This window comes from Amblyomma americanum, chromosome 10 (assembly GCF_052857255.1).
Source record: "Amblyomma americanum isolate KBUSLIRL-KWMA chromosome 10, ASM5285725v1, whole genome shotgun sequence".
Taxonomy (NCBI): Eukaryota; Metazoa; Arthropoda; class Arachnida; order Ixodida; family Ixodidae; genus Amblyomma; species Amblyomma americanum.
The window spans coordinates 139338497-139366251 of NC_135506.1; the positions used below are offsets into that span (position 1 = coordinate 139338497).

At 44.5% G+C, this 27755-nt stretch overlaps 1 protein-coding gene and 1 long non-coding RNA gene across 2 annotated transcripts; one reads left to right on the top strand and one right to left on the bottom strand.

Moving 5' to 3' along the window:
- The first annotated feature begins 11996 nt into the window (after positions 1-11996).
- Positions 11997-13530, top strand: LOC144107620 (uncharacterized). Its single transcript, XR_013309332.1, has 3 exons — positions 11997-12060; positions 12823-12916; positions 13452-13530. It is a non-coding gene; the product is annotated as an uncharacterized LOC144107620 (long non-coding RNA).
- A 13320-nt stretch (positions 13531-26850) lies between these two features.
- LOC144108737 (uncharacterized) lies at positions 26851-27534 on the bottom strand. The gene has a single exon (XM_077641903.1). It carries the CDS (start codon positions 27532-27534, stop codon positions 26851-26853), a length of 684 nt encoding a protein of 227 aa, XP_077498029.1.
- Between the last annotated feature and the right edge of the window lie 221 nt (positions 27535-27755).

Here is a 27755-nt window from a genome sequence, read left to right on the forward strand (position 1 = left end):
GTGTAAACCACTTGCATATAACATCAACACTGCTTGTTCTGAGCAATTTATATTCGTGAACACTGCATAAAAATGTTGCAGCAACAATGCAGACTTGTCTCGTACTGTTATGTTATTTTCATGTCTGTCATATTACTGAAGGCATGTGCTACATATGCAAAACAACTCCCTACTGTAATAGGTTACCTCTGCATTGAAAACAACTAAAACGAAGGCTTATTTGTGATGAAACAGCACCAGGTAATTATTGTCAAAGCTTACTCTACTCAAAAATAAGAATTAAGTTTGCATACAACATGACATTCCTACGGCCTTTACTGAGCTGCAAATCCAGAAAAAATTGCCGATTTAAACATTTTTCACATTACTGTTTGTTAGTAGCAACATATTCTTTTGTTATGATATTATTGTTGTGGTTATCACCAGCAACAGCGTAACGATGGTGAAATTACGAATTTACGTTATCAATACTAACATAACGCGAGGAGGCGAGAAAATTAAAAAATACAATTACGGTAGTAAGGCAGCCTCGACCCCTGTTTGCGCCAGGGCAACTGAAATGCTGGCTTCTCCAAGCATGGTGTCGAAGGGTGGCTGACATACCGTCATTAGCTCAAGGAGAAAAAAAAGAACGCACTACTTCAATACCTTGGAACCGATTATAGCGCGAAGGGCATTCCGAAGCATTAAATGGTGCCTCCCGCAGAATACTGAACATTATTTTTTCTAAGTTCGCCGAACATAATTTTTTTTGTCGCAGAACTTACCTGAACATTGATAGAGAAGTATCCTTTCCTGTTGCGGAAGACTTCTGCATCATTTCCTCCCGGACTCTTTATCGGGATGTGGGTGCAGTCGATGCAGCCGGTCACGCCAGGGAACTTCGCCACTGCGTCAAATTCCTCCATAACTCCCGGGCTTCGGCGGCGCTCGTGAACTTCACGAGCTCCGCGAGCAATGTCTCGGCTATCATGTGCGATATGCGCGCGATGATCCGCGACACTGTCGGTTGAGACACGTTCACAAGATCGCCGGTGACAATCTGTAAGGTCCCCGCGCCGTAGAACCGCAAGGCCACGAGCAGCTGAAGCAGCGGTGGCACCGGGAGACAGCGTTCGTCGGTGTTGGCGCGCAACGGAAGCCTCCCAAGCAGCTCCAGCACCGCTTGCTTCGAGAAGCGGTACCTGCTCAAGAATTCGGCATCGTTGTATATCTCCATGGGGTTTTGACGATCCCTGAGCACTGGCCGCGGAGCGCGCGCGTACCTGTACGCTCTGTCCTCGGCGATTTCGGCGGCGCGAGCACAGAAGTTGACCAAGTCCGAAAAAACTGCGGTAGGACTCGCCCATGTCGAAATGCGGAAGGTGTCACTTAAGCTAGCAGAGAGCCCAGCTAAGTTGTCGGGTCGATAAGTGCGCCTTTGATCTTGACTTAAGTGAAAGTGCTGTTTATGAAACGCTTTAAGCACCGGACAGTCACTTAAGTCGTACTTTAAGCTTAAGTGTCGTTCTTAAATACGGCGGTAAAACCCGAGAAGTGCCACTTTGGTTTTGAGGAGCTGCAATTCTTAGGGCACGTCGTTAGCCAAGAAGGTGTCCGGCCTGACCCGGAAAGCTCTCCGCAGTCGCCAAGTTCCCTACACCTACGGACAAAAAGACGTTGCGGCGCTTCCTGGAGTTTTGCGCCTATTACCGTCGATTTATTGTGGGCTTCTCAAGAACTGCCTGGCCATTAACTAAACTGACACGTGACAACACTGTCTTTCGCTGGGGTGAAGGAGAGCACCAAGCGTTTAATGAACTCCGGAGACGTCTACAGACGCCACCTGTCCTGGCGCACTTTGATGACGACGCCCCCTGCTTCATACCGATGCGAGCAATGTGGGTTTAGGTGCTGTTATTGGTGCAGCGCCAGGATGGTGTCGAAAAAGTGATTGCTTATGCCAGCAGGACTCTGTCTAAAGCAGAAGCGAAATACTCGGCAACAGAAAAAGAATGCCTTGCAGTGGTATGGGCGCTTATAAAATTCCACCCTTACTTGTACGCGTGCTCCTTTCAAATCATTAGCCACCATCATTCTCTCTATTGGCTGACGAACTTGAAGGATCTTCAGGGAGACTCTCGCGTTGGAGCCTTCGGTTATAAGAGTTCGACATGATGGTTATTTACAAATCTGGAGAGAAGCATGAGGATGCTGACTGCCTTTCGCGAGCACCGATTGAACCCTCCACCATGACCGATGAAGACACTGCTTTTTTAGGAGTCATCGATGACGCAACTATTTCCCAACAGCAGAGAGAGGACCAGGATTTGCTACGTCTTATTGATTTCTTGGAGAAGCGAACTACGGCTTTGCCTAAGATTTTCGCACGCAGCCTCTCTTCCTTCTTTTTTCGCAACGACGTACTTTACAAGAACTTCCGTCCTAAAGGGAACAGTCATCTATTCGTCGTGCCAACAGCACTCCGCACGGAAGTCTTGCAAACGTGCCACGACGAGCCAACCTCCGGCCACCTACGCTACACCGGCACGTTGGCTAGAGAACAACGCGATACTATTGGCCGAAAATGCCGGCGTCAGTGAAGCACTATGTACGAATATGCGTAGACTACCCACGTCGTAAATCACCTCCTAAAAAACCACCCAGCCTACTCCTCCCTCTTCAAGTGCCGAGTACCCCTCTCAAGAAAATTGGCATGGACCTCCTCGGACTATTTCCGACTTCTAATGCCGGAATAAATATATAATTGTCGCCACCGATTATCTAGCTCGCTACGCGGATACAAAGGCCCTGCCCAGGGGTACCGCCGCCGAAGCAGCTCGGTTCTTCGTTGAGAACATTCTCTTCAGGCGTGGCGCACCGGCACTCATTATTACTCACCGAGGAACTTCCTTTACGGCCAAGGTTTTGGAAACCGTTCTCCGCCTCAGCGGTACCAGTCATCGTAAAACAACAGCCTATCACCCTCAAACCAATGGACTGACGGAACGCTTCAATAAGACCATCGCAGACATGCTCTGCATGTACGTCGACGTGGACCACTAGAATTGGGACGAAATTCTTCCCTACGTCACGTTCGCCTACATTACGGCACAACAAGACACCACTCGCATGACGCCTTTAAGCCTTCTTCATGGGCGACAAGTGACAAATATGCTGAATGCCATGTTGCTCCCGAATGCCGAAGGCGACGATGTCGATCAAGACGCCGAGGAATTCGCACAGCGCGCAGAGGAAGCTCGCGAACTAGCGCCTGTGCGCATCAGAACTCCGCAGGAGTATGATGCACGACGCTACAATCTTCTCCACAGGCATGTAATGTATGAACCTGGCTACAAAGTGTGGGTCTATACGCCTATTCGCCGCCATGGGCTCTCCGAAAAGACTATTACGGCGTTACTGTGGGCCCTATGTTGTGCTGATATGTTTAACCGACGTAACGTATGAGATGGTGCCAGAGAGGTTTTCGACATCCAAGCGACGCCAGCAACAAGTCAACGTCGTTCATGTTGTACGTATGAAGCCTTTCTACTTGGACCGATCTTGACCCCCTACTTCCTTTTCTTACCATCGAGACGATGCTTCCTGAGGTGGGGGGCAAATGCCGCATGCAAGAACACGCCAAAGATGACGACTGGATCCACGAGCGCAAGGCTCGATGAGGAATACCCTGAAAGGCACAGGGACTCTTTCTGAATGACCAATAAACAGTTTTTATCTCCAGCTCTCCTCGGGGTTCTACCGAGTCGTGACAATATTTACTGTGGAATACAGCGCAGAGACAGGGACATAGGGAGCAAACAGGACCGGTGCTGACTAACTGCGGTTGATTAGAAAGGAACGAAAAATACCCTTTTCCCAACCAAGAGTGCATTTGCATGTAGTGTATGTCTTTTGCTGTTTCACATGCGCTTCAGTTTGTGAAACGATTTTTTGGTTTGTTTTTCTAATAAACCGCAGTTTATAGCGCCTGTCCGGTTTGCTCTCTATGTCGCTTGTCTCTGCGCTGTTATTCACAAACACTTTGTACTGTTGATGCAATACAGAAGGTTCATTCTGTCCATAGGGAATGCATGCACGATGTGCCTTACAGCCGTAGATAATTGCAAAAAAGCTTGTTAGTATTAATGTAAATACGTGAAAATAAACCACTATCCCGCATTGGCCTTGACTCTTCACTGAATCAAATTTAATCAAAATTTATTTCAGTATTGCAGATATTGTGGAAAACGCCGAAAAAATGCAAAAGCAGGCTTGACGAGCTCTGCGCTCCCTTACAAGGCATACAGTGCAACAGGTGCATTGTGTCATCACAATTCACAGACTGTTCACATAGATCATTGTAGCTGACAAGTACCCGGCAACGTTTTATATATACTAATATTTAATATACAATGCAAAAATATTAAAGATGTTATACGGCAGGAGAATTCAGCAGTGTTAGTAATATATAGGACAGTTTTGGTGCTCATAGTTAGGGCGGAGTCTTGGAACTTGCGAATGGGCATTCATTTGCAAAACGTAGACACGTTCTTTCGCACTCAAGTCTAAAAGGTGTTGTAGGAAAGTGTCGTTGTGCTTAAGTGATGCCTGAAAACGGTTTAACAGCGTATTGTCGTACATAGAAGTTACGGGAGCCAGATTTAAAGCCTTGAAAACGGGTTGAGTGTGGGCGTCGTAGGGTTTATTGGCGACAATATGTACCACGTTCTTTTGCAGCTTGTATGGTTTGGCTCTGTTGTGTCGTGGTACCGCACACCAGGAGAGAATAACTCAGCTGTGACAAAAACGTAGATTTGTAAATTAAAATTGATGAAAAGTAACCTGCACAGCATTCTAACTGTGTTAGAAGGTTTATTTAGTACAGCGTCTACTTGTTTGTTGCAAGACATGGGTTGTTAAAAATATGCCAAGGCTCTTATACGTGTGAAAAAACTCTATATCTGTAAGACCAAGCTTCAAATGTAGATTGGTGTCAGTGATACGTAGCTTTGATCTGATAACCTTTGTTTTAACAGCATTTATTGTTAAAGAGTTAGTATTACTCAAGGTGTGGAGTTTTTTTAATAGCGAATGTACTACTCTTATTAACTAAGAGAAGTTGGCTCCTTTCAGAAATAGGCTCATATCATCAGTGTAGGTCACAAATTTAGATGTACTGTCAATTTTCTCGACATCATTAATACAAAATTTAAATAACAGCGGACCTAATTCGCTACCTTGTCGTACGCCTGCGCGTATATCTTTTATTTCAGACGCAGAACCATGTATAGCTACCATTTGGCAGCGATGTTCAATATATGATGTCAAAAGGTCCAAGTATGTTCGTCAAAAACTATTGTGTTTTAGTTTTGTTGATGATGATTACGGATTTTTATGGCGCTAGGGCATCTAATTTCAAATTTCAAGTTTAAGTTTCAAGTTTCAAGTTTATTGCATTTACGTCATAGATGTGGGTAGGTACGGATGAAAAGTGATCGCAGATCACTTGAGGGACCCCCATACCCCCCTTTACATGGCATACAGAAGGAAATATGAGTACTATGTAAAAGATTACAAGTATCAGAAGATCGGCCAACTCTACAGACAAAACTTTTTACACAGACACAGATATACATGCAGAATATTTTTACATAAAATATATATATACTGAAACAGCATTTTATTCTTATGTAAAGGGGGCTCTAATATCGCGTAAGCTGGTTCTTGAAATATCGAAATTCATCGAATGTAATTGGTTTATTAATGGTGGCATATTGTAATGTAACATTTGATTCCCATAGTTAGTGCGGCAAAAAGGAATAAACCATTTTGCGGTATTGCGCAGGGTATAAGCCGGTACAAATTGAGTAAGGCAAGTCATGTCTAGAAACCCTCGAATATTATACTGTAGAAATTTTTTGTATCAGGTTGCTAAGCGATACTGGTACAAGCTATGAACTGGTATAATCCGGTGGTGTGAAAGTAAGTGATCGGTAGCGGCGTGGTAATCAACATTGGCAATGTAACGGACAGCTTTCTTTTGCAGCATGTAAATTTTATGCATATTAATTTTTGTTGTAGTGCCCCACATCAAAAAACAATATCTTAAATGAGACAAAAAATGGCATTATATATATTTAACTTGACTGAGACAAGAAGCAAGTATCGGAATTTGGCGAGAATACCAGCACACTGTGACATATGAGTGACGACAGAATCAACTTGTGCGTTCCAGTTCATGAGATTGCGGAAAAGTATTTATAGTGTTTTAATCATGCATTTGAATTCTACGTTGGTGCTTTCAAGCTTTATGTCGAAGTTCTGAATAATTGCTGATTGCCTTGCATGAAAAAGTACGGCTTTAGATTTTTAAATATTTAAAAATAGTACATTTTTGTCACTCAGGGTTTTTAATTGATTCATTGCGTCGTTTATAATTGGGAGAAGCTGAAATGAGATGCCTTCAAAAAATAAGCTCGCACCATCTGCGTAATTGACATATTTTGGTTTAGCATGTATTGTAACTATATCATTTATATTGTCACGTAGTGGTGACGGCAGTCGAAGCAGCCATGAAGACGGACGAAAGGGTCTTCTAAAAGAACTGTTTATTGGGCTGACTTGCACCCAAAATCGACTGAATCACTCGGCGGCGGCGAAGCAACAAGCGTGCTCGGCGGTCGTCGAACAGAGTGCCGGCCGCTGTCGGCCGTGCTCAGTTTAAAGCTGATAGCGAACTTTCGAGATAAAGAGTGCAAAGTTACTAGAACATTCCGGAACAACGTAGAATCAGCTCTGCCTGGCTGCGATCAATCGAGATAAATCCAGTCGCGTCTTGCGTAGCAAACAAAGCGATAAGTGATGTGGCGGCAGATTTAAAAAACGAACACACTGCAAATATTCGCGGCAATATTTAATATGAACAGGAGAGGTCCTAAAATGCTTCCTTGCGGCACACCAGTACAAACTGTTTGAGATGGTGACATATGGGACCCTATTTAGGCTTTCTGATAACGATGTTGAAGGTAAGACTTTATAAGGTTTAGGGGCGTTGAGCTTATGCCGTATAATTCCAGTTTCTGAAGTAAAACACCATGATTGAGGCGGTCGAAAGCCTTTGGAAAGTCTTCAAAAATTCCGATACAGATTTCTCGATTTTCAATTGCATCCAGTATGATTTCATTTTGCGTTATTAACGCCGTTTCGATTGATTTCCCGTGAATGAAGCCATGCTTGGAAAGGGAGAACTGATTGCACTTTAAGCAAAAATTAGTTATTCTTTTGTAGATTATTCTCTCAAATCCTTTTGAAAAGGCCGGTAATATTGAGATTGGTCGATAACCAGGCATCTCACTTTTATCTCCTTTTTTGTGAACAACGATAACTTGTGATACTTGAATTAACTTTAAGAATAAACCAGTTGATAGGGCGAGATTGTAAATATGGGTCAGAATAGAAGCTATGCAGTCAATTCCGCTTTTTATCGGCGCAATCTGAATGTTTGTATCACAAGCTCTGCTATTATTGCTATTATTTAAGGAGGCAAAAATTCTGCAAACTTCATTTTCATTGGTAGGATCTAAAGAGACACATCAAAGTGTCTCTTGGTTTTATATTGGGACTTAAAGTTTTTGGGGGTGCGTTTCGTGAAACAGCATCCTTAAAAAAGGATTGAACTTTTCTGCAAGTTCGATTCCTTCTACCTTATGATCTTTGAGAGTTAGAGTAGTAACACCTAAAGAACTTGATTTGCAATCAAGTGGTTTGTTTGTTTTCATCCAGACTTGAGAGCTCCCGATCAAAACGCACGACAGAATTTTTGTCGCGCATCTGTCGCGCGACACAATTTTGTGTCGCAAGACAAGCTGTTTTGTCGTGCCTTGTGTCGTGCGACAAGCTTCGTGTCGTGGGTTCTTTCGCGCGACAAAGTTGTTTGTGGTAGGTTCTGCCGCGCGACAGACATCTTTCCTGCATTTTGTCGTGCGAAGAAGATCCCTGTCGCAGCATTTGTCGCGCGACAGGTTTCTGTCGCAGGCACTGTCGCGCGACAGAGATTGCGTGCCTCAGCAAAGTTGCCTGTCGTGGGTTCAATCGCGCGACAGACTTCTATCGCGCCTCTTTTCACGTGACAAAAGTACCTGTCGTGCGGCCTGTCGCGCGACACAACAGCTTGTCGTGGGATATGCCGCGCGACAGATAGCTGTCGTGGGATGAGTCGCGCGACAGATACCTGTCGTGGATTGTGCCGCGCTATAGATACCTATCGTGGGATGTGTCATACGACAGATTCCTGGTGAGGGTAATTGTTTTACTGCAGAATTATAGAAATACTGTCGTGCTGTCGTGTGACAGCGATAGGATCAAATTGACCAAAGATACTTCAAAGCGCGTTCATTGTGGCGAGTCGCGAAGAGGATGCGAGGTGCTCTGGTCTGTTGGTGACGGGCACCGAGTGAAATGAAGTGCTCATTCACATTGGTGAATCGAGTTTTCAACTCGCTTCCCGCGACCTGACTCTCTCACCGAACGAGAATTGGCTTAGAGGAGCGGCACTGCTCGAGCACTCACCTAATTCCCTTCTTTTCCCACATGACAATGTGACGAAAGTAGTGGATGCTCAAGAGTATAATGCGGCTTTGAAAGCCCAAAAAGCTGTAATGCACAAGCGACGAAGCCAGCGGTGCCTGCGTATCCGCACGCGCTTGCGGTGGCGGCATGTAGCTGCAGCCACGACAGCGCCTGCACAGCAATCGGTGTGCGCAAGTCGAATGGCGCTACTGAAAGTCAGTGTCATCTTGGCTTCGGTGACATGTTCAAGCCATGTAACATAATGTACCGCTACTACTACATGCGCAGAAAAGGCCAAGGACACTTCTATGCGTCGCGGAAAAGAATGTCGTTATAATCGTCAACCAGCGAAAATTACTCGCCATAACCATGCAGCTACACAAAGGCAGCATGTGTGTACATGCACGCGGTTCTCTGTATAAATGTTCAAAGCAACCCCGATATCATTTTTCCGCGTTTCAGTTTCAAGAGCGTCAGCTCTTATTACTTACGTTTGTCAAGGACACGTCTGTCTGCAGGGAAGGTCAAATTGGCTAAGACAGTTACCACACTATATCACATAGCAACAGCGGGCGCGTAGAGCCTCAGTTGTCATAGATACCTTCGATCCGTTTTACATATGCCAGTATAGCGGCTATCGAAGTGGAACCCCGGGGACCCCTATTTGCATCAAACTTGGGGTCCGCCCGTTTGACGCATAACGATCGAAGTGGTGTCATTTGACTTGTCATGTTCCTGAGGATAAAATAAATATTTAGATGAAGCCCAAAATATGTGTGGGATTCGCACCGACGACCTTTCGCCCCCAAACCGTGCATTCCGGGGACTTCCAGACAGCCATAAGGCCTAATCGTTTGTCGCAGAGGGTTCCGGATGCGGTCAAACAATTCGTCTTGTTGTAATGCACACGTTTATAAAATTCGTTAACTGATATATAAGGAGGAAACATACCGGATATAGCGAAGGTGGCTGTAAATCGCAATAGTAGTGCAAAATCTTTGAAGTAGATGACGCTGCTTGTATCTTAGAACGAATGTTTCCGAGACGAAACGCCTTCAGATGTTTGTATTTTGTCTTCTCCACGTTTGCTGAGCACCCCGATCTAAACACTTGAAGCTCTCGTAGCTAACGCTCTTAAGTCCAACGCTGATGCAGTGTTGGCGGAGAATTTTTTTTAGCGGCAGTGACGTGGTGCTTATCATAAAATAGCAAAAAAAATATACATTACGACGCCGTTCATTGCCTTCACTAAAAATTTCATGACGGTGACACGAAAATGTCGCTAAATATAGACAACAGCGTATGCAGCCGAAGGTGAAATGCGGCGGCCGGCGAGTTTTAACCGATTTGATTCTCGGTCGAAATGAGAATAAAGTCTTGGGACTGACGTCAACCGCGCGCTTTAAAGAGTTTCGCCTGCTTTGACACAGTCTAGCTCCTGTGCACCCGCGCTCGTTCCTCTAAACTACTCTGGTCCCAGTGTGACTGTGTGCTGACAATCTGAGCGAAAAGGAGGATGTCTGGGGGTTTTGATGTGCACCACGGCTGTACAGTTGAGCGACATGATAACGTACGGGCGCGGCATGCCAGCCTGAATACCGGCCGCCAGCGTTAGAAAAATGCGACAGTAATGTTTGTTCAGGCTCATACTAAGCCGTCGGATGGAGTATCGTTGGCCAATATCGAGTCGTTGGTAGAAGCGATAACAGGAATACAAACAAATGTCTCCCCACGGCGCCTTTAATTGCTGCTGCTCAATCACGGTTGTCCTGGCCTCAGCTGGCTCCGCTCCTGAAGGTGTCGCGGAAATCGAGCATATCTTTGTTTTACTATGAGACGTGGTTCACAGTAAAACTATGACGAGAGCAGCACCTCAGCGCTAGCCAGTTTCGAAGTGCACTCAGCTGCTGCATCGAGGTGAAACTGGCTAGGCTTAGCGACGACTAGGGCAGCCAGGGGGTAGAGCGTAGTCCATTGCCCGGCGCGCCCGCGGGCGGCGTCGTTCCCGAAAGCTCGCCTCGCTCACTCCGGCTGGCTCACTGATTGGCTCAACAACTTGCGACCTTCACTCGGAAGGCTGGAAAATCGAGAAGCGAACGGCTGGCGCTGCGACTGAGCGATACTTTATGACCACGTTTGCAGTACTGGTGAACAACCTTTAACGCCCATATGCGTGGGTTATCGGCTGCGTTGCGGCGAGTCTTAGTTAAGATCGTCCGCGACGCCATCGTCACCGTCCGTGACATACCGGCTGAGAACTTCGATTCCAGTACGTGCCGAAACAGCTCGTCTTTATTGTAGCGATACGAACTCGAAAACACGGCTGTTTCGATGCGCTAGTGGGATCTTGCTTGTTAAACTACACGCGATCAGGATGCGGCGTTAGCTAAAGTGAGACGCAAGTATCGACGTAGTTTCGTAACGCAGTTGATATCAAAGCAATCCGCTTGTACTGGTCACCGATTAAGCTGTTAAGTTTCATGATCTCCGGTGAGCGTGCCAGTATCGCGCAAATTAATGCATCGCAGCTACTCTCCATCGTGCCAATTGCGTTCAACTTATCCACGATATTCGCCAGCTTGAGATACGGCTCTTTTCTTCGCTGTTTTTGTCGCAACTTAGTGATTTTATCTGGCATCAAACGAAATTGCATTCTATCGCCCCGCCACGGTGGCTCAGTAGTTAGGGCGCTCGACTACTGATCCGGAGTTCCCGGGTTCGAACCCGACCGCGGCGGCTGCGTTTTTATGGAGGAAAAACGCTAAGGCGCCCGTGTGCTGTGCGGTGTCAGTGCACGTTAAAGATCCCCGGGTGGTCGAAATTATTCCGGAGCCCTCCACTACGGCACCTCTTCTTCCTTTCTTCTTTCACTCCCTCCTTTATCCCTTCCCTTACGGCGCGGTTCAGGTGTCCAACAATATATGAGACAGATACTGCGCCATTTCCATTCCACCAAAAACCAATTAATATTATTATTATAATAACACCGTCGTCTGCTCCGTCGTCTGCTAGGGCATCCGGGTCACTTCAGGGGATCACAGGATCGCAGCATCTACAAACGACATGCCAGAAAAAGTAACTGAAAGCGCTTTAGTATTCCTAAATAATCTAAAAATAATTTAAAATAAATGCAGTGTCTTTGTTGTGAAGATAATATAAATATTCATGGTTCAAAAAACAAATTTTTTGTCGGTTGCAATTTTGTCACTGACACGAAAGCGCAGCCGTCGGCGCCATTGCAGCGCAACCGATGCTTCGTGTTTTGTATTATTTGCCTCTTTGAGGCATTGCTTGAGTACTTGTACGGCGGACACGTGTGAAGAACTCATTAAATCGGAAGGTGAGCAGGAGTGTGTTTTGGAAGCCAACGACCAGGATTTCGGCCTGTCAACATTGGCGAGTTTCAACCTGTAAGCCATGAAGAAAGACAGCGCTGCGACGTCTTGTCATCTGTAAAGGGAACGAAGACTCCTGCGCCGTTTTACTAAGCCTGGATGAATCGCATGGCCGGTGAGTCCCGCTCTGCGTTTCTTTGCTAATGATCTGTATTCACACGCGCTGTTTGTATGCGGCTATATAGGGATGTGAGTGGAGGCAGTCCGCCTGCGGTTGCCGCAGCTATAATGTGGCGCCAAAAAAGCAGGGCCTATATCCTGCATGGCAAGTGTTGTTCTCATTGTCTTTATGTGCATTTAGTACTCGCGTGCCGTGGTAAATAAAAATGGCACCAGATATCACAACAGAGTTACGCTTTCGCGTGTTAGCGCTTCGATACTCGGTGCAAAAGCATGGATTTGCACTGCGTAAAAGACGATGAGCGAGAAGTGCCGCGCGGCGGAGCGCTCGCGCTAGGCCAGCTGCGATCAGACACCGCACTTTTTTGCTCAGGGTTAGTACTCATCGGATTAGTGCTTGTGCCTTATTATGCGTCATACTAAATTCTGAAACAGTGATCGCATGCGAAAGGCTAGTTCATATTCATCGCCTTGTCATTTGTAAACTTGTCTGTGCTTCCCCAGTGGAACAGAATTTGAGGCAGTGTTATGTCAAAGTTAGATCAATCTTGTGTCTCCTGAGCTGTAAACGTTGATGCTTCCTCTCCTTCTGAGCACTGCGAGCTGTCGGAGATGCAACTGCACAATTATTTAGGATTTCTACCTTTTTGCTATATCCCTCGCTTTTGCGGCCCGCATTCAAGTCGTTCGCCATTGTCGATGGTTTTTTTGTTAGTTATTTTCGCTTTGTTATTTATTCTTGGTTGCGTGCCATCAGCTGTGGTGCCGGCGATTCTCCGAGCTCAGAACTCTTCCCAGGCACGGGATGCTACCCACAGACCTCCCTTCGCCGCACTCACGAGTGTTCTTTGGTATTTTTTTGTTTCTCTTGCCCTTACTTGCATGGCCAGTCGACAAATTTGTGCAGCTTTTAATTGTAAGCAGATTTGTTAAATGCGCTAGCAATTTTTCTATGATGCTAAGCTGTGCTGTGAGATATCAAGCTTCTTGCTAGTGAAGGCATGCTTTTTTTCCATTCTCTCTTCTCATTTAACCAAGGCAGACTGGTTGCAACTTTCAAATTAATACCTAGACATTGGTGCAAGGCACCATGATAGGAATTAATGAAAACCTGCACATCCTATATTCAAATTGGTGTGCGGCATTTCAGCCAGCTCATCTTTCAGTGTGGTTATAACAGTCATTGTGACTCTTCTCAAAGAATGAATATGGGTGCATTACATAAAATCTGTTCATTTGTTTTGTCGTGGGCTAGCTCATTGGTTTTTTATTTACTTATACTACGTCTAAGTTTAGTTCTTAAAGCAGTAGACGATTTCCTTTCTTGTCATTCATGACATGGCTACAGCCACTGACAGCTGTTGTTCTGGATGTATTTATTTGCAGTTGCCAGCGGCCAGCATCTACTGGGCCATGCGTGCTTCCTGCCTTCGGCTGTGTCATCCCTCCTGATCCGTTCATGGTAGTTATTCTTTTTCAGTGATGCATATCTTAGCTGCCTATTTAGAAAAATATTTTCAATATAGGCTTGCAGCTAGGTTTAGAAATGCATGAAACTCTACATGCACTTCACAGCAGTACCTCAGCTTATAATTACCGGAACTGTAGACTTGTACAAAATATCGTCGCTGATGTAGCTCTTGACGCAGCTGCTGTTAACATAAACGTGCTTTGACATTGCACACCTGTTGCCTGGTATGCATATGTGTCCTCGAAAAAGGACCTATATGTTCATTTATCCCTTTAAAAACATTGTGCTCTACAATGATGGTTTACCAGTATTTCTGACACAGAGACCAAATTGTCAGTCAGTAATGTAACATTGCACGATGACACCAATTCTTGTATGGCATAGCATCCTTGCAATGCACTGGGCAAGCTGCTGTCAGCACAGATTTATTGCTGGTTTATTTCCATAGCATATGGTTGTACTGCACAGATTGTACCTCTACCTTCTTAAAGCTGTATACTTAAAAAATTTAAAATTAGTTGAAGGAAAATTCAAGGAAATGTAACAGTAACTGTCTCATATTTTGGTGGACACTTGGACCGTGATATAAGGGAGGGATATAGAAGGGAAGTAATGAAGAGCTGATGCCCATGTTAGGTGCCCCTCTTTAGTTAAACATACCTCGCAATTAACACATTTGGTGCAAAACAAACATGGGACTTGCACGCTCACAAGCACCCTCATGTCAGTAAAACAAAGTGCCAATGTTGCCGTACTTTAGAGCTTTGCTCTTAAAAGCGCAGCTGACTGCTGCTCAAAGTTGAGAGCAAAAATATGTGTACTTTTCCTCATGTGCAGTCTGCGGTGCTGGTGCCATTTGCAATGGTGATTGACATTGAGTTGCATGATGCGCAGTCCGTTCCTGGAGTTAGTGATTTTGTCTGTCGTGTGAATGTGCTGTTAAATTTAGTGCATAACAATGGTTCTCTAGTTCATTTTAGGTAACTGTGTCTTGTGCCACATGCTACCACCCTTTTTCCTCAAATTTCCTAATCTCATTTAGCCATCTGATTGCCACCCATTCATGCATTCACCTACTCTTGGAATCATCCCAGTGTTTTAGTGTGGTATTGCTTATATCTTCTATGCATTACACATGCATTGCACTTCTTTTTTTGATTTAGTCAAGATATCTGTGTTCCTGTTTCTTGCATAAGCATAAGAGGCAACTCAAGTGCACCATCTGGGCTTGTGATGCAATGTGTAGGGCCCTTCGTTTTTGAGTAAAACCTGGTTTCTCCTTACTGTTGCACCAATAAAGATTTTTAAATATCAGGTTCAATGCAATTTCTGTGCAAATGTGCCTGTAAGAAAGTGTGCTTTGAAGGTGCACAAAGCCAAAGAACTGCTGGAGTGTAGTCGATGTCACATAATTCTTCTGACAGATTTTTTAAACAATTCTGGTTATTTATTTCCCTTTTAATGTTTATTGTTTGTCGGTACGTTGCTTATAATTTTTGGATAAAATGAAAACTACATGTACTGACTGGTATTTCATTCCAATAATTATACCCATTATTATGAAGCTGTGTTGGAAGGTAGGTGTGCATTTAGTATGCGTGCTTTGAATTTCAGTGATTGTTTCTGCAATGCAAAATGGAGGACAGGTCTCTGCTGTGCGAGTTTTTTGCAATGGAGTGAAAGTAGCTGGAGCAGCATTTGCTACTGTGTCACCCAGCCAAAAGTTCTCCCACAGACCACTGAGCTCCTAATATATATGGCTTAAAGCTCGAAGCTCTGGTTGCCCTTTCCGAGGTTTTCTGCCTTAACGAGTGCAAGCCCAAGAGCTCAGAGCTAACAAGCAATTGAAACCATAGAGCTATACACAGTAGTGCTGGGGCCGTGCAGCAAGTCAGTGTGAATTAGGTCGCGATAAACGTGGTTTACTGTAGAAAGCTAGTGTGAAAAAATAGTTGCGCTCACAGAAACCTCTGTTTTTTTCTTAGTCGGTCATTGAAACAAGGCAATGCATGTAAAAGTTGATATCTCACTGATCCCTCAATTTTTTTCCAGCTAAAGACCAAGAGTTGCATGGAAGTTGTGCAAGCCACCAAGTTGCGTGTGATTTTTGCCAGGGACCTGGAGCAGGCGGGGAAATTAGTGGATGGCCAGTGGTATTCACTCAGTAAGGCAGGCTTTTTCTGTAAGTACAGTTTTTGGCATGGCATTGCTTAGGGATGCATGCACTAATCTGACTACTCTACGCCCGCCCATGCTTCAAGAATAATGAAGTACATGAAAAAAATTGATTGCCAAAAAAATTGCCGCTTCTGTTATGTTTTTTCAGGAAAGTATTTGCCATTTAAAGGGCTGTGAAAACCTTAAAACTTATTATGTGCTTGTTGAGGCTTTTTTTTCAAATTTCTCCTTCCACGTCTGTGTTGGCCTGACCTTGTAGCTTGTCTGCATGAGATTGGCTGCTACCTACAGTTCGCTTTTTTGTTGCTCCTTTATTGCCTGTCACAATCTTTACTTTGCGTGGCAGTGTCATGCATTCTTGTTGACAGCGCGTTAAAGCACAGTGACAGAAGAAACACAGAGGACGACGTCTGTCCCTGTGCTTTAACGCGCTGCCAACAAGAATGGATCATTACCAACTAGCCCGGCAATTTGTCCTATTCAAGTGTCATGCAGTTTGGGAAGTAATCTGATCTTATTTCTGCATTGGCCTGAAGTGCAAGCTTTTGCATGTGGGGCAGGTTTATGGTGATTTTTTTGTTTGCTGTAACTGCAATTTGATGCAGTGCCATATACTTCATGCATAAATAATGAAGTAAGCACTAATTTTTGTAATAAATGAACATTTATTATAGCTGTGGCCAATATAAGTGCACTTGACTCTAAAATGGCTGTCTTCCGGCATTCAGTATTACATCTTAAAACCAGCCGGAAGACACAAAACAGGAGAAGAGATGAGCACAAGATGAGGCTGGTCTAACAACTGAAATTTTATTGAAGGAAAGTGGCAAAAGAAGACCTGCAAAGAGATTCAAGCACGCAAAACCCCAAAGAGTGAGAGGGCAAAAAACAATCGAAAGGCACTGACGTACTTGTAAACCATCTAAAAAACTAATTCCTTACAGTGAAGGTTCACCGACGGTTTAGCCAGGCACTTGTTTTTAGCCTTACTGATGTAGTAAGCCTCAACTATATCAGGACAGATTTATCACTTCCCTAAACCACTGATGTGCCGCAGAAATCAGGCGTGCAAAGAGAAAGGTCGTCCTCCGATTGCATTCACGAGATTGAATGTGCAGTGTCAGGTGAAAATTCGGCTTCCTCTCTATACAGTGAAAGTGCTCTCAGCCAGGCGCACATTCAGATATCTGCTTGTCTGCCCATAGTAGTTTCAGCTACGAGGCAGTGGAACGCAAAAAACCCGTTTACTTTTGCAAGTGGTGAACATTTTTTATCTGCCACTATGCATAGCGGACGATTACCCGTAGTTGCATCAAGCCTAGTTTGAACGAAGCAAAGGGCTCCTACCTTACTTTTAGCGGTCAAGACAACAGCAACATCATACTTTGGTGCAACTTTCTTGGGATGGTGCGAAATGGCGTGGAGGTAAGGTATAGAGCCCGTCTTTTTGTGCTGCTCAACTACGCCAGCATCATGTGAATGGTGTTCCGTTCCCTCGAGAGAGTAAAAACACACTGTGACATGACTTCCATAAAGCGGTCGTGATGCATGCGATTGCCAACCTGTCATTCACCAGCCTCGAGTGGTTCAACTCGTAGCTAAGAGGCTTTCTGATCTTGGGCTGTGGCACCAACATATGTGGTCTTCCGCAAAGCGTAGGTCTAAGTCAAGAAGCTACAAACGCTTATGCTTAGTGAAAATCAAACATAAAAGATAGGCTTTGACCACATGCCTAAAGATTTCTAAAACGTCTTGTGCCAAATTATCTGAGCCCTCCTTGTGCAAAAAAATTCGGTAGCTATCAACATAACGAAATGCTACTATGCCGAGGTCTTCCAAACAGGGCTTTGATGCGGTATCGACTCTGGACAGAAGAATGTCGCGGAGGAACAGTGCAACCTGGGACCCTCTGCATATGCCTGATTTCTGATGTAAATACCGCCTTGCCAACTCACAAAAGTGGAGTTTTGTGGAGTTCTAGTTTCTTCTGGATAGCAACCTGGGCAGGTGCTCTGCAGTGAGTATCGACATGGAGGGCCTGCACTATTCATTGTCACATGATAGACCTCTGAGGCATGTACAAACTGCATCAGGGTGAACAATGAACATGCTTTTACAGATGATTGCGTGATTTCGGTTGCTGGCTTCATGGGGCTGTTGTCCTTTTACTGCAAATCTGCATTTGTCAGTTGGCAGGGCGGTATTTACACGCAGGTCGTACCTTTGCTCAGCAACATTTTTTTGTCTAAAGTCGATAAGGCATTAGAGCCCTGTTTTGAAGACCTTGGAATAGTAGCATTTCGTTATGTTCATGACTATCTAATTTTTCTGGACATAGAAGGGTCAGATAAGTTGGCACAAGATGTTTTAGAAGTCTTTAAGGCATGCGGTCAAGGCCTGTCTTTTACATCAAAATTGCTTAAGCAGAACCGTTAGCAGTTCCTTGATGCAGACCTGCGCTTTGTGGACGAATATGTTTGTCGGGGCTACAGCTAAAGATCGGGGAAGGCTCTTTTTAGCTACGAGTCGGACCACTCGTTGCTGGGGAAGGATGGTGAAGAGGTGTATTTGTTGCTGGTTAAGGTCAGTAAAGATGGAAACACTTGATGGGTGTGCAATCGTGTGCATGACATAAGCTTTACATAAGTCATGCCATCACTGCTGAGGACGCATTCTTGTAGCAGGTTTCCAAGCATCTGGGTTCCCACTTGCCCATCTCAACAACCTGTCATAGTATGTTTTCACTCGCTCGAGGGTAAGGAGCACATACTCCGATGGTGCTGATACACCTTACTTCCACAGTATTTCAGAGTCTCAAGAAAGTCGCGGGAAAGCGTAATGCTGCTGTTGTCTTAACAGCGAAGTGCAAGACAGGAGGCCTTTGCGCCGCCATTAAAAAGGCTTGATAAAACTGGGTACTTGTCCACAATGGACAGTGTCACAAAAAAGGGTTCAACGCTTGCAAAAGTAATGGAGTTTATTGCGTTCCACTGCCTTATGGCTGCAACTAATATGGGCAGACAGGCAGATACCTGAATTTGCGCCTGACTGAGCACTTTCACTGTATAGGGGGAAGGCAAATTCTAATGTGGCACTGCGTGCTCAATCTTGTGAATGCAAATCTGAGGATGACCTGTTTCGTGTCACGCCTAATTTCCACGACACATCAGTGGTTTATGGAAGGGATAAATCTATCGGTAGAGAGTTGAGGCTTAGTACATCGGTAAGGCTAAGGACACGCGTGGCTAAGCCATCGGTAAACCTTCACCTTAAGGAATTTGTTTTTTTAGATGATTCATTAGTATGCCAGTGACCTTCGATTGCACTTCGCCCTTTCACTGCTTTGGGTTATTGTGCGCTTGTATCTCTTCGCGGGTCTTCTTTTGCGGCTTTCCTTCAATGATGCCGCCGCGGTGGCTCAGTGGTTACGGCGCTCGGCTGCTGTCCCAAAAGACGCAGGTTCGATCCTGGCCGCGCCAGTCAAATTTCAATGGAGGCGAAATTTTAGAGACCCGTGTACTGTGCGTTGTCAGTGCACGCTAAAGAACCCCAGGTGGTTGAAATTTCGGGAGCCCTCCACTACGGCATTCCTCATAGCTTGAGTCGCTTTGGGACGTTAAACGCTCACAAATCAAATAATCAAAATCTTTAATTAATTTTTTGTTAGTCCCGCCTCTTGAGCTCATGTCTTCTTGTGTGTTCTAGCTGGTTTTAAGCTGAGTCAGTACCAACTCGGCCAGTCATAAGCCTTGTTCAGTATTACAACATTTTGAATAAAGTGAGAAGTTTACTAGGCTATGTTGCCGGGGATCGTGTCCGCAGCAGTTGTGGGCAACTCAGAAGAGATAGCGTCATACGATTGGTTGTGTAAATGGCAGAGGATGATGTGAGGATGCTGCTCGAAAAGAAAATTTCATGATCGGATAATTATTTACAGCCAAAAATGTCCAAAATGTGGCTGGGCCAGAGAAAAATTGCCGTGAAATTTGAAAACGCTGAAAGTAGGTGGAGCTACAGCGTAGTACCAAGTTTGAAAAACTGGAAGTATGGCCAAAGCCAAAGCTTGGCGCCAAGTTTGAAAACTCGAAATGAGCAATCACGTGACCAGTGATAAGTGTCCTATACTTTACCAGGAGATAGGAAAAAGAATGATAAATTAGAGGCAATTAGGCAATTATTGAGAAGCGAATGGCAATGAACGGGTGATTAGACTGGGCGGGTATTCAGTGAGTGGGCAGGAATGATCCATGGAGGAAAGTTTGAAAACTCGAAATCGTTGCTGGGATGAAATGAGGGTAAAATAAGAGCTAATTGATAACCAATCAAGTCAACGAGAAAGCAACCATGGCGCCAAATTTGAAAGGCAACCAGTGTCGAGGCGTCAACGCTTTCACATCTTTTTTGCGCAGGTAGCAGCGATGATCTCTATTTTTTCTTTTTTTCAGCCAAGACAAAAACCATTTTTCTTGGCTCATGGGCGATGTATCTAGAAACCTGCGGCCAGGACAACGCTGGACAGCATGCATCAGCAAGCTCGAAAAAAAAGCACGAAACAGTAAATAAATATTGATAATTTTCATTTCAATTCTAGTGGTTTTGTGCACGAATTACTCTGGAATGCACAAAGCTTGTGTTAATTGACAGGTGACCATTAACAAGCTGCGCATTTTTGTGCATTGCCTACTCCGGAACACAAATCCTGTGTTAATTGACAGGTGACACAGTAACGACTGTTCCACAGTGTACGAGCACTACACAAGACACACTACAGAAGACAAGGCAAACTACAGAAGACAAGACAGACTACAGAAGTCAAGACAGACTACAAAAGAGGACAAACTACAGAAGACAGACTATAAAAGACAAGACAGACTACAGAAGACAGGACTACAAAAGACAAGACAGACTACAGAAGACAAGACAGACTACACAAGACATGCCCAAAATACGACAAGACTACAGACTACAGAAATTTTCTGTCTTAGAATCCTGTAGTGCGTTTTGACTGGGCTTCCATCGCAATTTTCGCTCACAAACTCGTTATGCTGATTTTTTTTTCATTTCTAAAGGAGTAGTTAATTTATTACGATACTCTTTGAATCTTTGTCGATCAGCCAGCGACTTTGTTTTCATAAATTTCTTTAACAACTTGGTTTTCTTTTTAATCATATTTAGAGATTCCCGGTTGATCCAAGGTTTAATATTTCTTCTTGACTTCTTGATCACCTTATCTTTAAAATGTTCTTGACATGATGACTTAAAACGCGAAATGAATAGCTCATCTTCATTATCGGCTGCATCGGCAGAAAATACAGCATTCCAACTTTCGTTTATAATACTTGAACGAGCGCTTCAAGTGTCGTGGGTGTGATGTACTGTGTTATTTTTACAGTGGGTAAATCAGTTATTTGCTTTTTGATGCCTCGTAGAAGTACATGGCCAAAAAGTGCCATAACACAAGGTATTTTCGACTTCTCAGGGTGGGGTCAAAGGCCGATTTCTGGAACACTTCACTCCAAACAAGCCGAGCACCAGGCCAGGGGAAACCTTGTATCCATTGTATCACCGGTGGGTCCCCGGCGGCACCTGGGATCGAACCCCGCACCTCCCGCATGCGGTATTTTAGCTTTCTTAATAAAGTGTTATGGTTCAGGCAATCGAATGCCTTGGAATAGTCAACAAATATGGCTAAAGCATTTGATTCCTTTTCGAACGATTCTAGAATGCATTCCTCCTGTGTTAGGAAGGCAGTTTCGGAAGACCACCTCCTTCTGAAGCCGAATTGGCAGGGAGTAATAAATTTGTGTTTGTTAGAAAAACCGGTGATGCGGTTGTGGAGTACCTTTTCAATACATTTCGAAAAAACAGGCGAAGTAGAGATAAGTCGCAAATTCGATGCGTTGTAGTCACCTTTGATCAGAGCGGTAACTTTCGGTGCCTGGAGCCGTCTAGGAAATTTTGCTTCCGAAAAAAATTAGGTTTCTAAAATGTTCTAGAGCGGGACAAATAATATGTGCTTCATGCTTATTGGCCACATTGGCCACATTTCTATGTCATCAACTTCTGCACTTTTGCAGTTAATTAATGACAGGATAGTGGCAGTGATTTCATGCGACGCGGTAGGCACCAAAAATGCACTGTCCGAAAGCAGGTCTGCATTTTCTGTGCACTTGGCGTCGTAAGTGCTTCTTTTTGCCCAAGAAACAAAATGATTGTTAAAGGTATTAGCTGATTCTTTCCCATTGAATATTTTCCCATCTGTAGAGACAAGCAATGGAGGGGCAGAGGTGGAATCTTTTCCAAGTACTGTGCTGATCGATGCTTTTCCATAAAAGTTCGGACCTTTTAAGTAGCTCATGATTAAATAGATTATCGTAATATCTTCTCCTGGCACCTAGAAGAGAATTATTTAGGCTGTTTCTGTGAACCTTCAAACACCGTAAAACGTCTATATTTTTTGTACTAATGAACCGGTGGTAAAGTCTATTTTTCTCATCTATAGAAGTAATGTGTTCGCTGGTTATCCATGAGTAAAACAAGTTTTTGAGCTAGTTGCTGACTTTGTTGATTCATAACGAAAGCGAAAGAGCACAAAACATGAGAATAAACACGCAAGCGAACAGATGAAGAGCGTTCATGCGTGTCTTTCCGTGTTTCTTCTCTTGTGTTTTGAGCTCCTTCGCTACCGTTATGAATCATTAAATTCACTGGGGATGCTGATATATTTTTATTTTATCTTATTTTATTTATTCATACAATACTGCCAGCCGCCTTTTGGTGGCCAAGGTAGGAAAGGGGATACAATGGCACAGTGCTTTGTCAACAACGAAAAAAAGGGGGAAATAAAGGCCTGCAGGCAGGCAGCAAAATATCTGCAGATCAACTCAAATCATAGAGGAGTAACAAACACTTTACATTAAAATCGAAAATAAGACGCGACAAGGGCAACACTCCAGAATCGAATCAAATACCCTAACTTGACCGGCTGGGGTTGATTGCAGATAAAAATGTTTCGGCTGAAGGTAAGGTGACCACTTCGCGAGGTAACGCATTCCAATCTGCTATCGTTCTTGGGAAGAACGACAACTTGTATACAGTGGTTCTGCATTTAGGCACTACAATTTTTTTATGGTGTTTGTGCCGAGTTTGTCGTGTTCAATTGTACTGCAAATAAGTGAGAAAATTTATTCCGGTGTGATTATTGACGATGTCGACGAATATTTTCAAGCGATGCATTTTGCGACGATCTAGAATCCAAGGTGGGTAAACCGGATGGGCTAAGAAGATCAGATACCGATACCTGTCTTCCATAGGCGTTGAAAATGAAAAGTAGTGCTCTTCTTTGGACACGCTCTATAATTTTGGCATCCGTTTTTGTATGCGGGTCCCATACTACGTCAGCATATTCGAGTAATGGACGCACTAGGGAAGTACACGCCACAAGCTTTGTTTCAGTGGAAGCATGTTTTAGCCGGTATCTTAATAGCCATAGCCTTTTAGATGCCATTGAGGTTATGTTATTAACGTGCTTGCTCCAAAATAGATTCGAACTGATCGTTGCGCCAGGGTACTTAAATTCTTCTATATGCGACACCAATAGAATTCAGTTGACTTAACGTTGCATGATCGGTTCTCACGATGTGTCCACTCTTCTACGAACCAAACAGGAAGGCTTCTGTGTCAACAGCAGTGACTAAATCGTAGTTCATGACACACAGGGGCGAAATGAGTGGTAGCTCCCGAGAAAGCGGGTGCAGTTAAGCGGTTCCTGTCGTATACGTGCGGGTCTCGCTGCTCTCTTCGCGGTTTCGAATGTCATGACCACAAAACTAAGTGCTATCATAGTCTCGCGGCACCTACATCACTAACACGTGAAGGAACGCGAAACGCGCAAAGAATGCGCAACAGTTGCAATGGCCGCGTAGGTCAGCAATGCAAAAGGAATAAAGAGAGAACAGACGCTACGCTAATTATTCCCACAGTTATGTTCATAGCGTATGGTGGCGACGATACGGCTTCAGAGGAGGTTTCCAAAATTAGCCGGGATGTTATTTGCTCGGGTTTTCCCCTCACATAGAGGAGGACAAAGGATGGCCATCTACGACTTAGCTCTTCTGCTTCAAGCGACGGGCTTCCTGATTCTTAGCAACACTATTAAAGTTTCGTCCTCCCTCATTCCAAAAAACCACGCCATTAATTTCAGATATATTTTGTCTTGTTAAGAAGTTTCAATAAGCCAAATGCTCACCCGTCCAGTTTCTCACAGGCATATCTGTTCACCTGAATATATTGAAGACAAATATTTAGTGTTGTTTTGTGTTGGGTTTTACGGCACAAAGGTAGCTAAGGCCGTCATGCGCCTAGCTCAATGTGTAGAATAAGTTTCCTGGAGAATGTATAGAAATGTGAAAAATTATTGATGATGCAGATGGCCTAAACGATTGTACTGTCTAGTAATAACAGATGAGAAAGAATTTGAAAATGGCTAATTGTAAAAGCCTTAAAGAAGGTCGGGCAGCCTCAGCGGCTATCCTTGGCTGGACAAGGATCCCCAGGCTCCCAACGAACGGAATAAAAACATCAGCCTTCTTCTCAGGAATGAGAAATTGGCTGAGGTGCACTAAAAAAGAAAAGAAAATCAGCTGGTCAGTTTTTCGAAAAATCCTGCTTCTCTCCATCATTATTGGATGAAACAGAGCATTGTGAAAGCATTATTGGATGAAAAAGAATGTATTATTTATAAATTGAGTAGAGTGTTTTTTCTTAGTATTTCCAGTTTCACACAAGATAATAAGATGTGGTTAATCGTAAGTTCACCTCCACATTCTTCGCAAACTGGTTTGTATTGTTTTGTTAGCTGGAAGTTGCGCGTAAGTGTGTGTGGCCTGTTCGGAGACGGCAGAGAATCGCTTCCTTGATGGTCCTGGTGAACACTCAACTTCCATTCGCCTAAAATGGGCTTTAACAAGCGTGGTTCGTTATTTACGTCATTGCTCCAAGACCACAGACCTTTGGGCTAGTTGGTGCATTGCAGTCACGTACAAGCGCAGAACAAACAGGGACAAAGAAGGATGTCTTGCAGCAAGGTTGTATGTAAGGTGCTTGTTTGTCAGTAAATCTTTAGTTGGAAGTAAGCGCTCGTGGTGTCCCATCCTTCTTTGTCCCTGGTTGTTCTGCGCTTGTACATGACTGCTCCAAGACGACTGCCATTTTTCTCTTAATTTACGCTGTACTAAGCTCATGGAATCCTTTAAAGGTATATTTACTTTTTTTATTTCCTTTCCACGAGCGTTAGCAGCGCAGAAATCTGCCCTCTCGTTATCTTTTATTCCGACATGACTCAGAACCCAGCAGAGCTTTATGTTTAGTCCTCGTGCTGTGGCTGTTATAACCTTGTATATGATGTCAGCAAGTATAGAAGTCTTTATGTTTCTAGGGTGTAGAGTTGTAAGTACACTTAAGGAATCAGTGTAATTAATACTGTCGGTTAGGTTCTCCTTTACTATTTTTTTCCATGGCCACAGAGACTGCGTAAAATACTGCAGTGAATATGGATGCGCACTGTGGAGGTCGTACTGTTTTCTCCGACTTCCCTCGCAGCACTGCGCTTCCTACGTAAGCGTCCGTTTATGAACCATTAATATAAAAGTGCGCAAAACTGCGGTATTTTTCTTCGAGTGCAAGGAATTGTTTCAATATATGTTGTTGTGGAGTTTGTTTTTAATGGAACTGTGTAACAGTGAGATCACAGTTTGCAGGAAATTGTACCATGGAGACAGTGGACCTCGTCTCCGAGTAATGTCAGGTAATGTATCTAGTACGCCGAGGTTTTCACAAATCTCTTCAAAACGCGGGACGAGTGGCCTGATCGCTAGCGGTTTGTTGTGAAACAGTGTTCTAGAAGGCGCAATTAGTGACTGTGGGGTAACGTAGAAGTTTCAGCAGCAAACGGATTTTTAAAATGTACGAGCCTGTGAGCATGGTTATTCTGTCTGTAAGTGATGGCTCGTTCGTTTTTACATAAAAACGGTTTATGGGTGACGTCCTGTATGCACTAATGGAAAGACACAAAACCTAAATTATGTACTGGATTCAGTCGTTTAAGGTATGATGGTCTCGCTGACCAATACACTCTACATCAATAATCAAGGGTAGAGCGTACTGCAGAGCGGTAACTTTTAAAGAAATGTCCTGTCAGCAGCCCTACGTTTACGTGACAGCACTTTGGGTATACTTAGAGATCCGGATGCTTTCTTTTACAGTGCGGTTATATGAGGCAGGAGAGGGAGCTTTTTCCAAAAGGTTATGCCTAGAAATTTGTGCTCATTTTTGACGGGTATCTGTGTTCCGTTCAGGTCTATCAACAGGTCGGCTTGTATGCCTCGTTTCATTGTGAAAACGAGGGCTACCGTTTTCTGTTTGGAAAACTGGAAACCGTTCTGATCTGCCTATGTCACTATTTTATTCATTGTCAACTGTATTTGTCTCTCGCATGTTGCTACGTTTGAGGATGTGCAGGCTATTTGAATTTCATCAACGTACACGTTGAATACAGGATAGACTTTGGGATTATTTTACTTATGGAAATAAACTTTTATAATGAACAATGTCATGCGTTATAGCACGCTAGAGGTACTCTATTTCCCTGGATGCAGTTCCTCGGGACGATTGAACCTGGGCGTACGTTAAAGGAACGGTGGGAAAGGCAGTCATTCAGGCAGTTCATAATCCTGCCGGGGATACCTAGGTCCCCTAGGCCGCGGAGGATCCCAAACCTCCAGGTTGTATTATAGGCTTTCTCAATATCGAAGAAAACAGAAAAACAGTGCTGCTTGTGCATAAAAGCTTCTCTTGTTGAGTTTTCGAGGCGCACTAGATGGTCAGTTTTTGAGCGTGCCTTTTTAAATTCGCATTGAAAGATATTGTTACGGGGAAATACTATTTACATTTGTTTAGAAGCATTGGGGTTTAGAATGAAGACTTCCTAGCAGGGAGAACCAACACGAACAGGGAGCCACACTAACCTTCTCTTCTTCGTTCGTCCTTTCACGCGAGAGGCCGTTTCGTCTTCTACTGCTACTTCGTCGTAACATGACTCCCGGCGGCACGAGCGCCGTATCGGCGTTAGGCCGGTGATCAAGAAGCGACGTGGTAGGGCTTGAGGCGCATGACGTGTACATTATCGGTGGGTGGTCTACATGTTGAGGATGCAGGCGTATGAGGAGCAACTTCATATGTGACGTCGGTGACCTGACGCACCACACTATAAGGGTCATTGTAAGGGGACAAAAGTTTCTCAGAGAGACCGACGCGGTGGGAAGGAGACCACAGAAGCACGAGCAACCCCGGTTCGTAGGTGACGTGGCGATGGCAATTGTCGTACAGAGACTTCTTTGCTTGCTGGGACGCTTGGAGCCGACTACGGGCGATTTGGCGAGTGTCTGCAGCTTGAGCGATGGCATCACGGGCGTAGGCGATGACGGGACGGTCAGCGGGTGAGACAAGTGTGTCCAAAGGCAGGACGACGTGTCTCCCATATAAGAGATAGAACCGAGAGTAGCCAGTTGTGTCATGCCGGGAGGTGTTGTAAGCGAACGTCACATATGGCAAGGCGAGATCCCAGTCTTTGTGGTCGGGGGAGACGTACATAGACAACATGTCTGTTAATGTCCGGTTCAAGCGCTCGGTTACCCAGTTGGTCTGCAGGTGGTACGCTGTGGCAATCTTACGCTCGGTTGAAAATGAGCGCAGGATGTCGCCAACAACTCGAGACATGAAATAGCGTCCGCGGTTCGTGAGAAAATTGACGACGGGCACCATGCTGTAGAAAAAGTTTGCGCAAAAGGAATTCAGCGACATCAGTCGTGCAGCTCGTAGGCAATGCACGGGTGATAACTTACCGAGTGGTATAGTCAGTGACTACTGCGAACCACCTATTTTCGGATTCCTAGGTCGGGAATGGTTCGAGGAGGTCGAGCCCTACATGGTGGAACGGCTCCACGGGCACGTCTGCAGGGTGCAGAAGACCAGGAGGTGGTGCC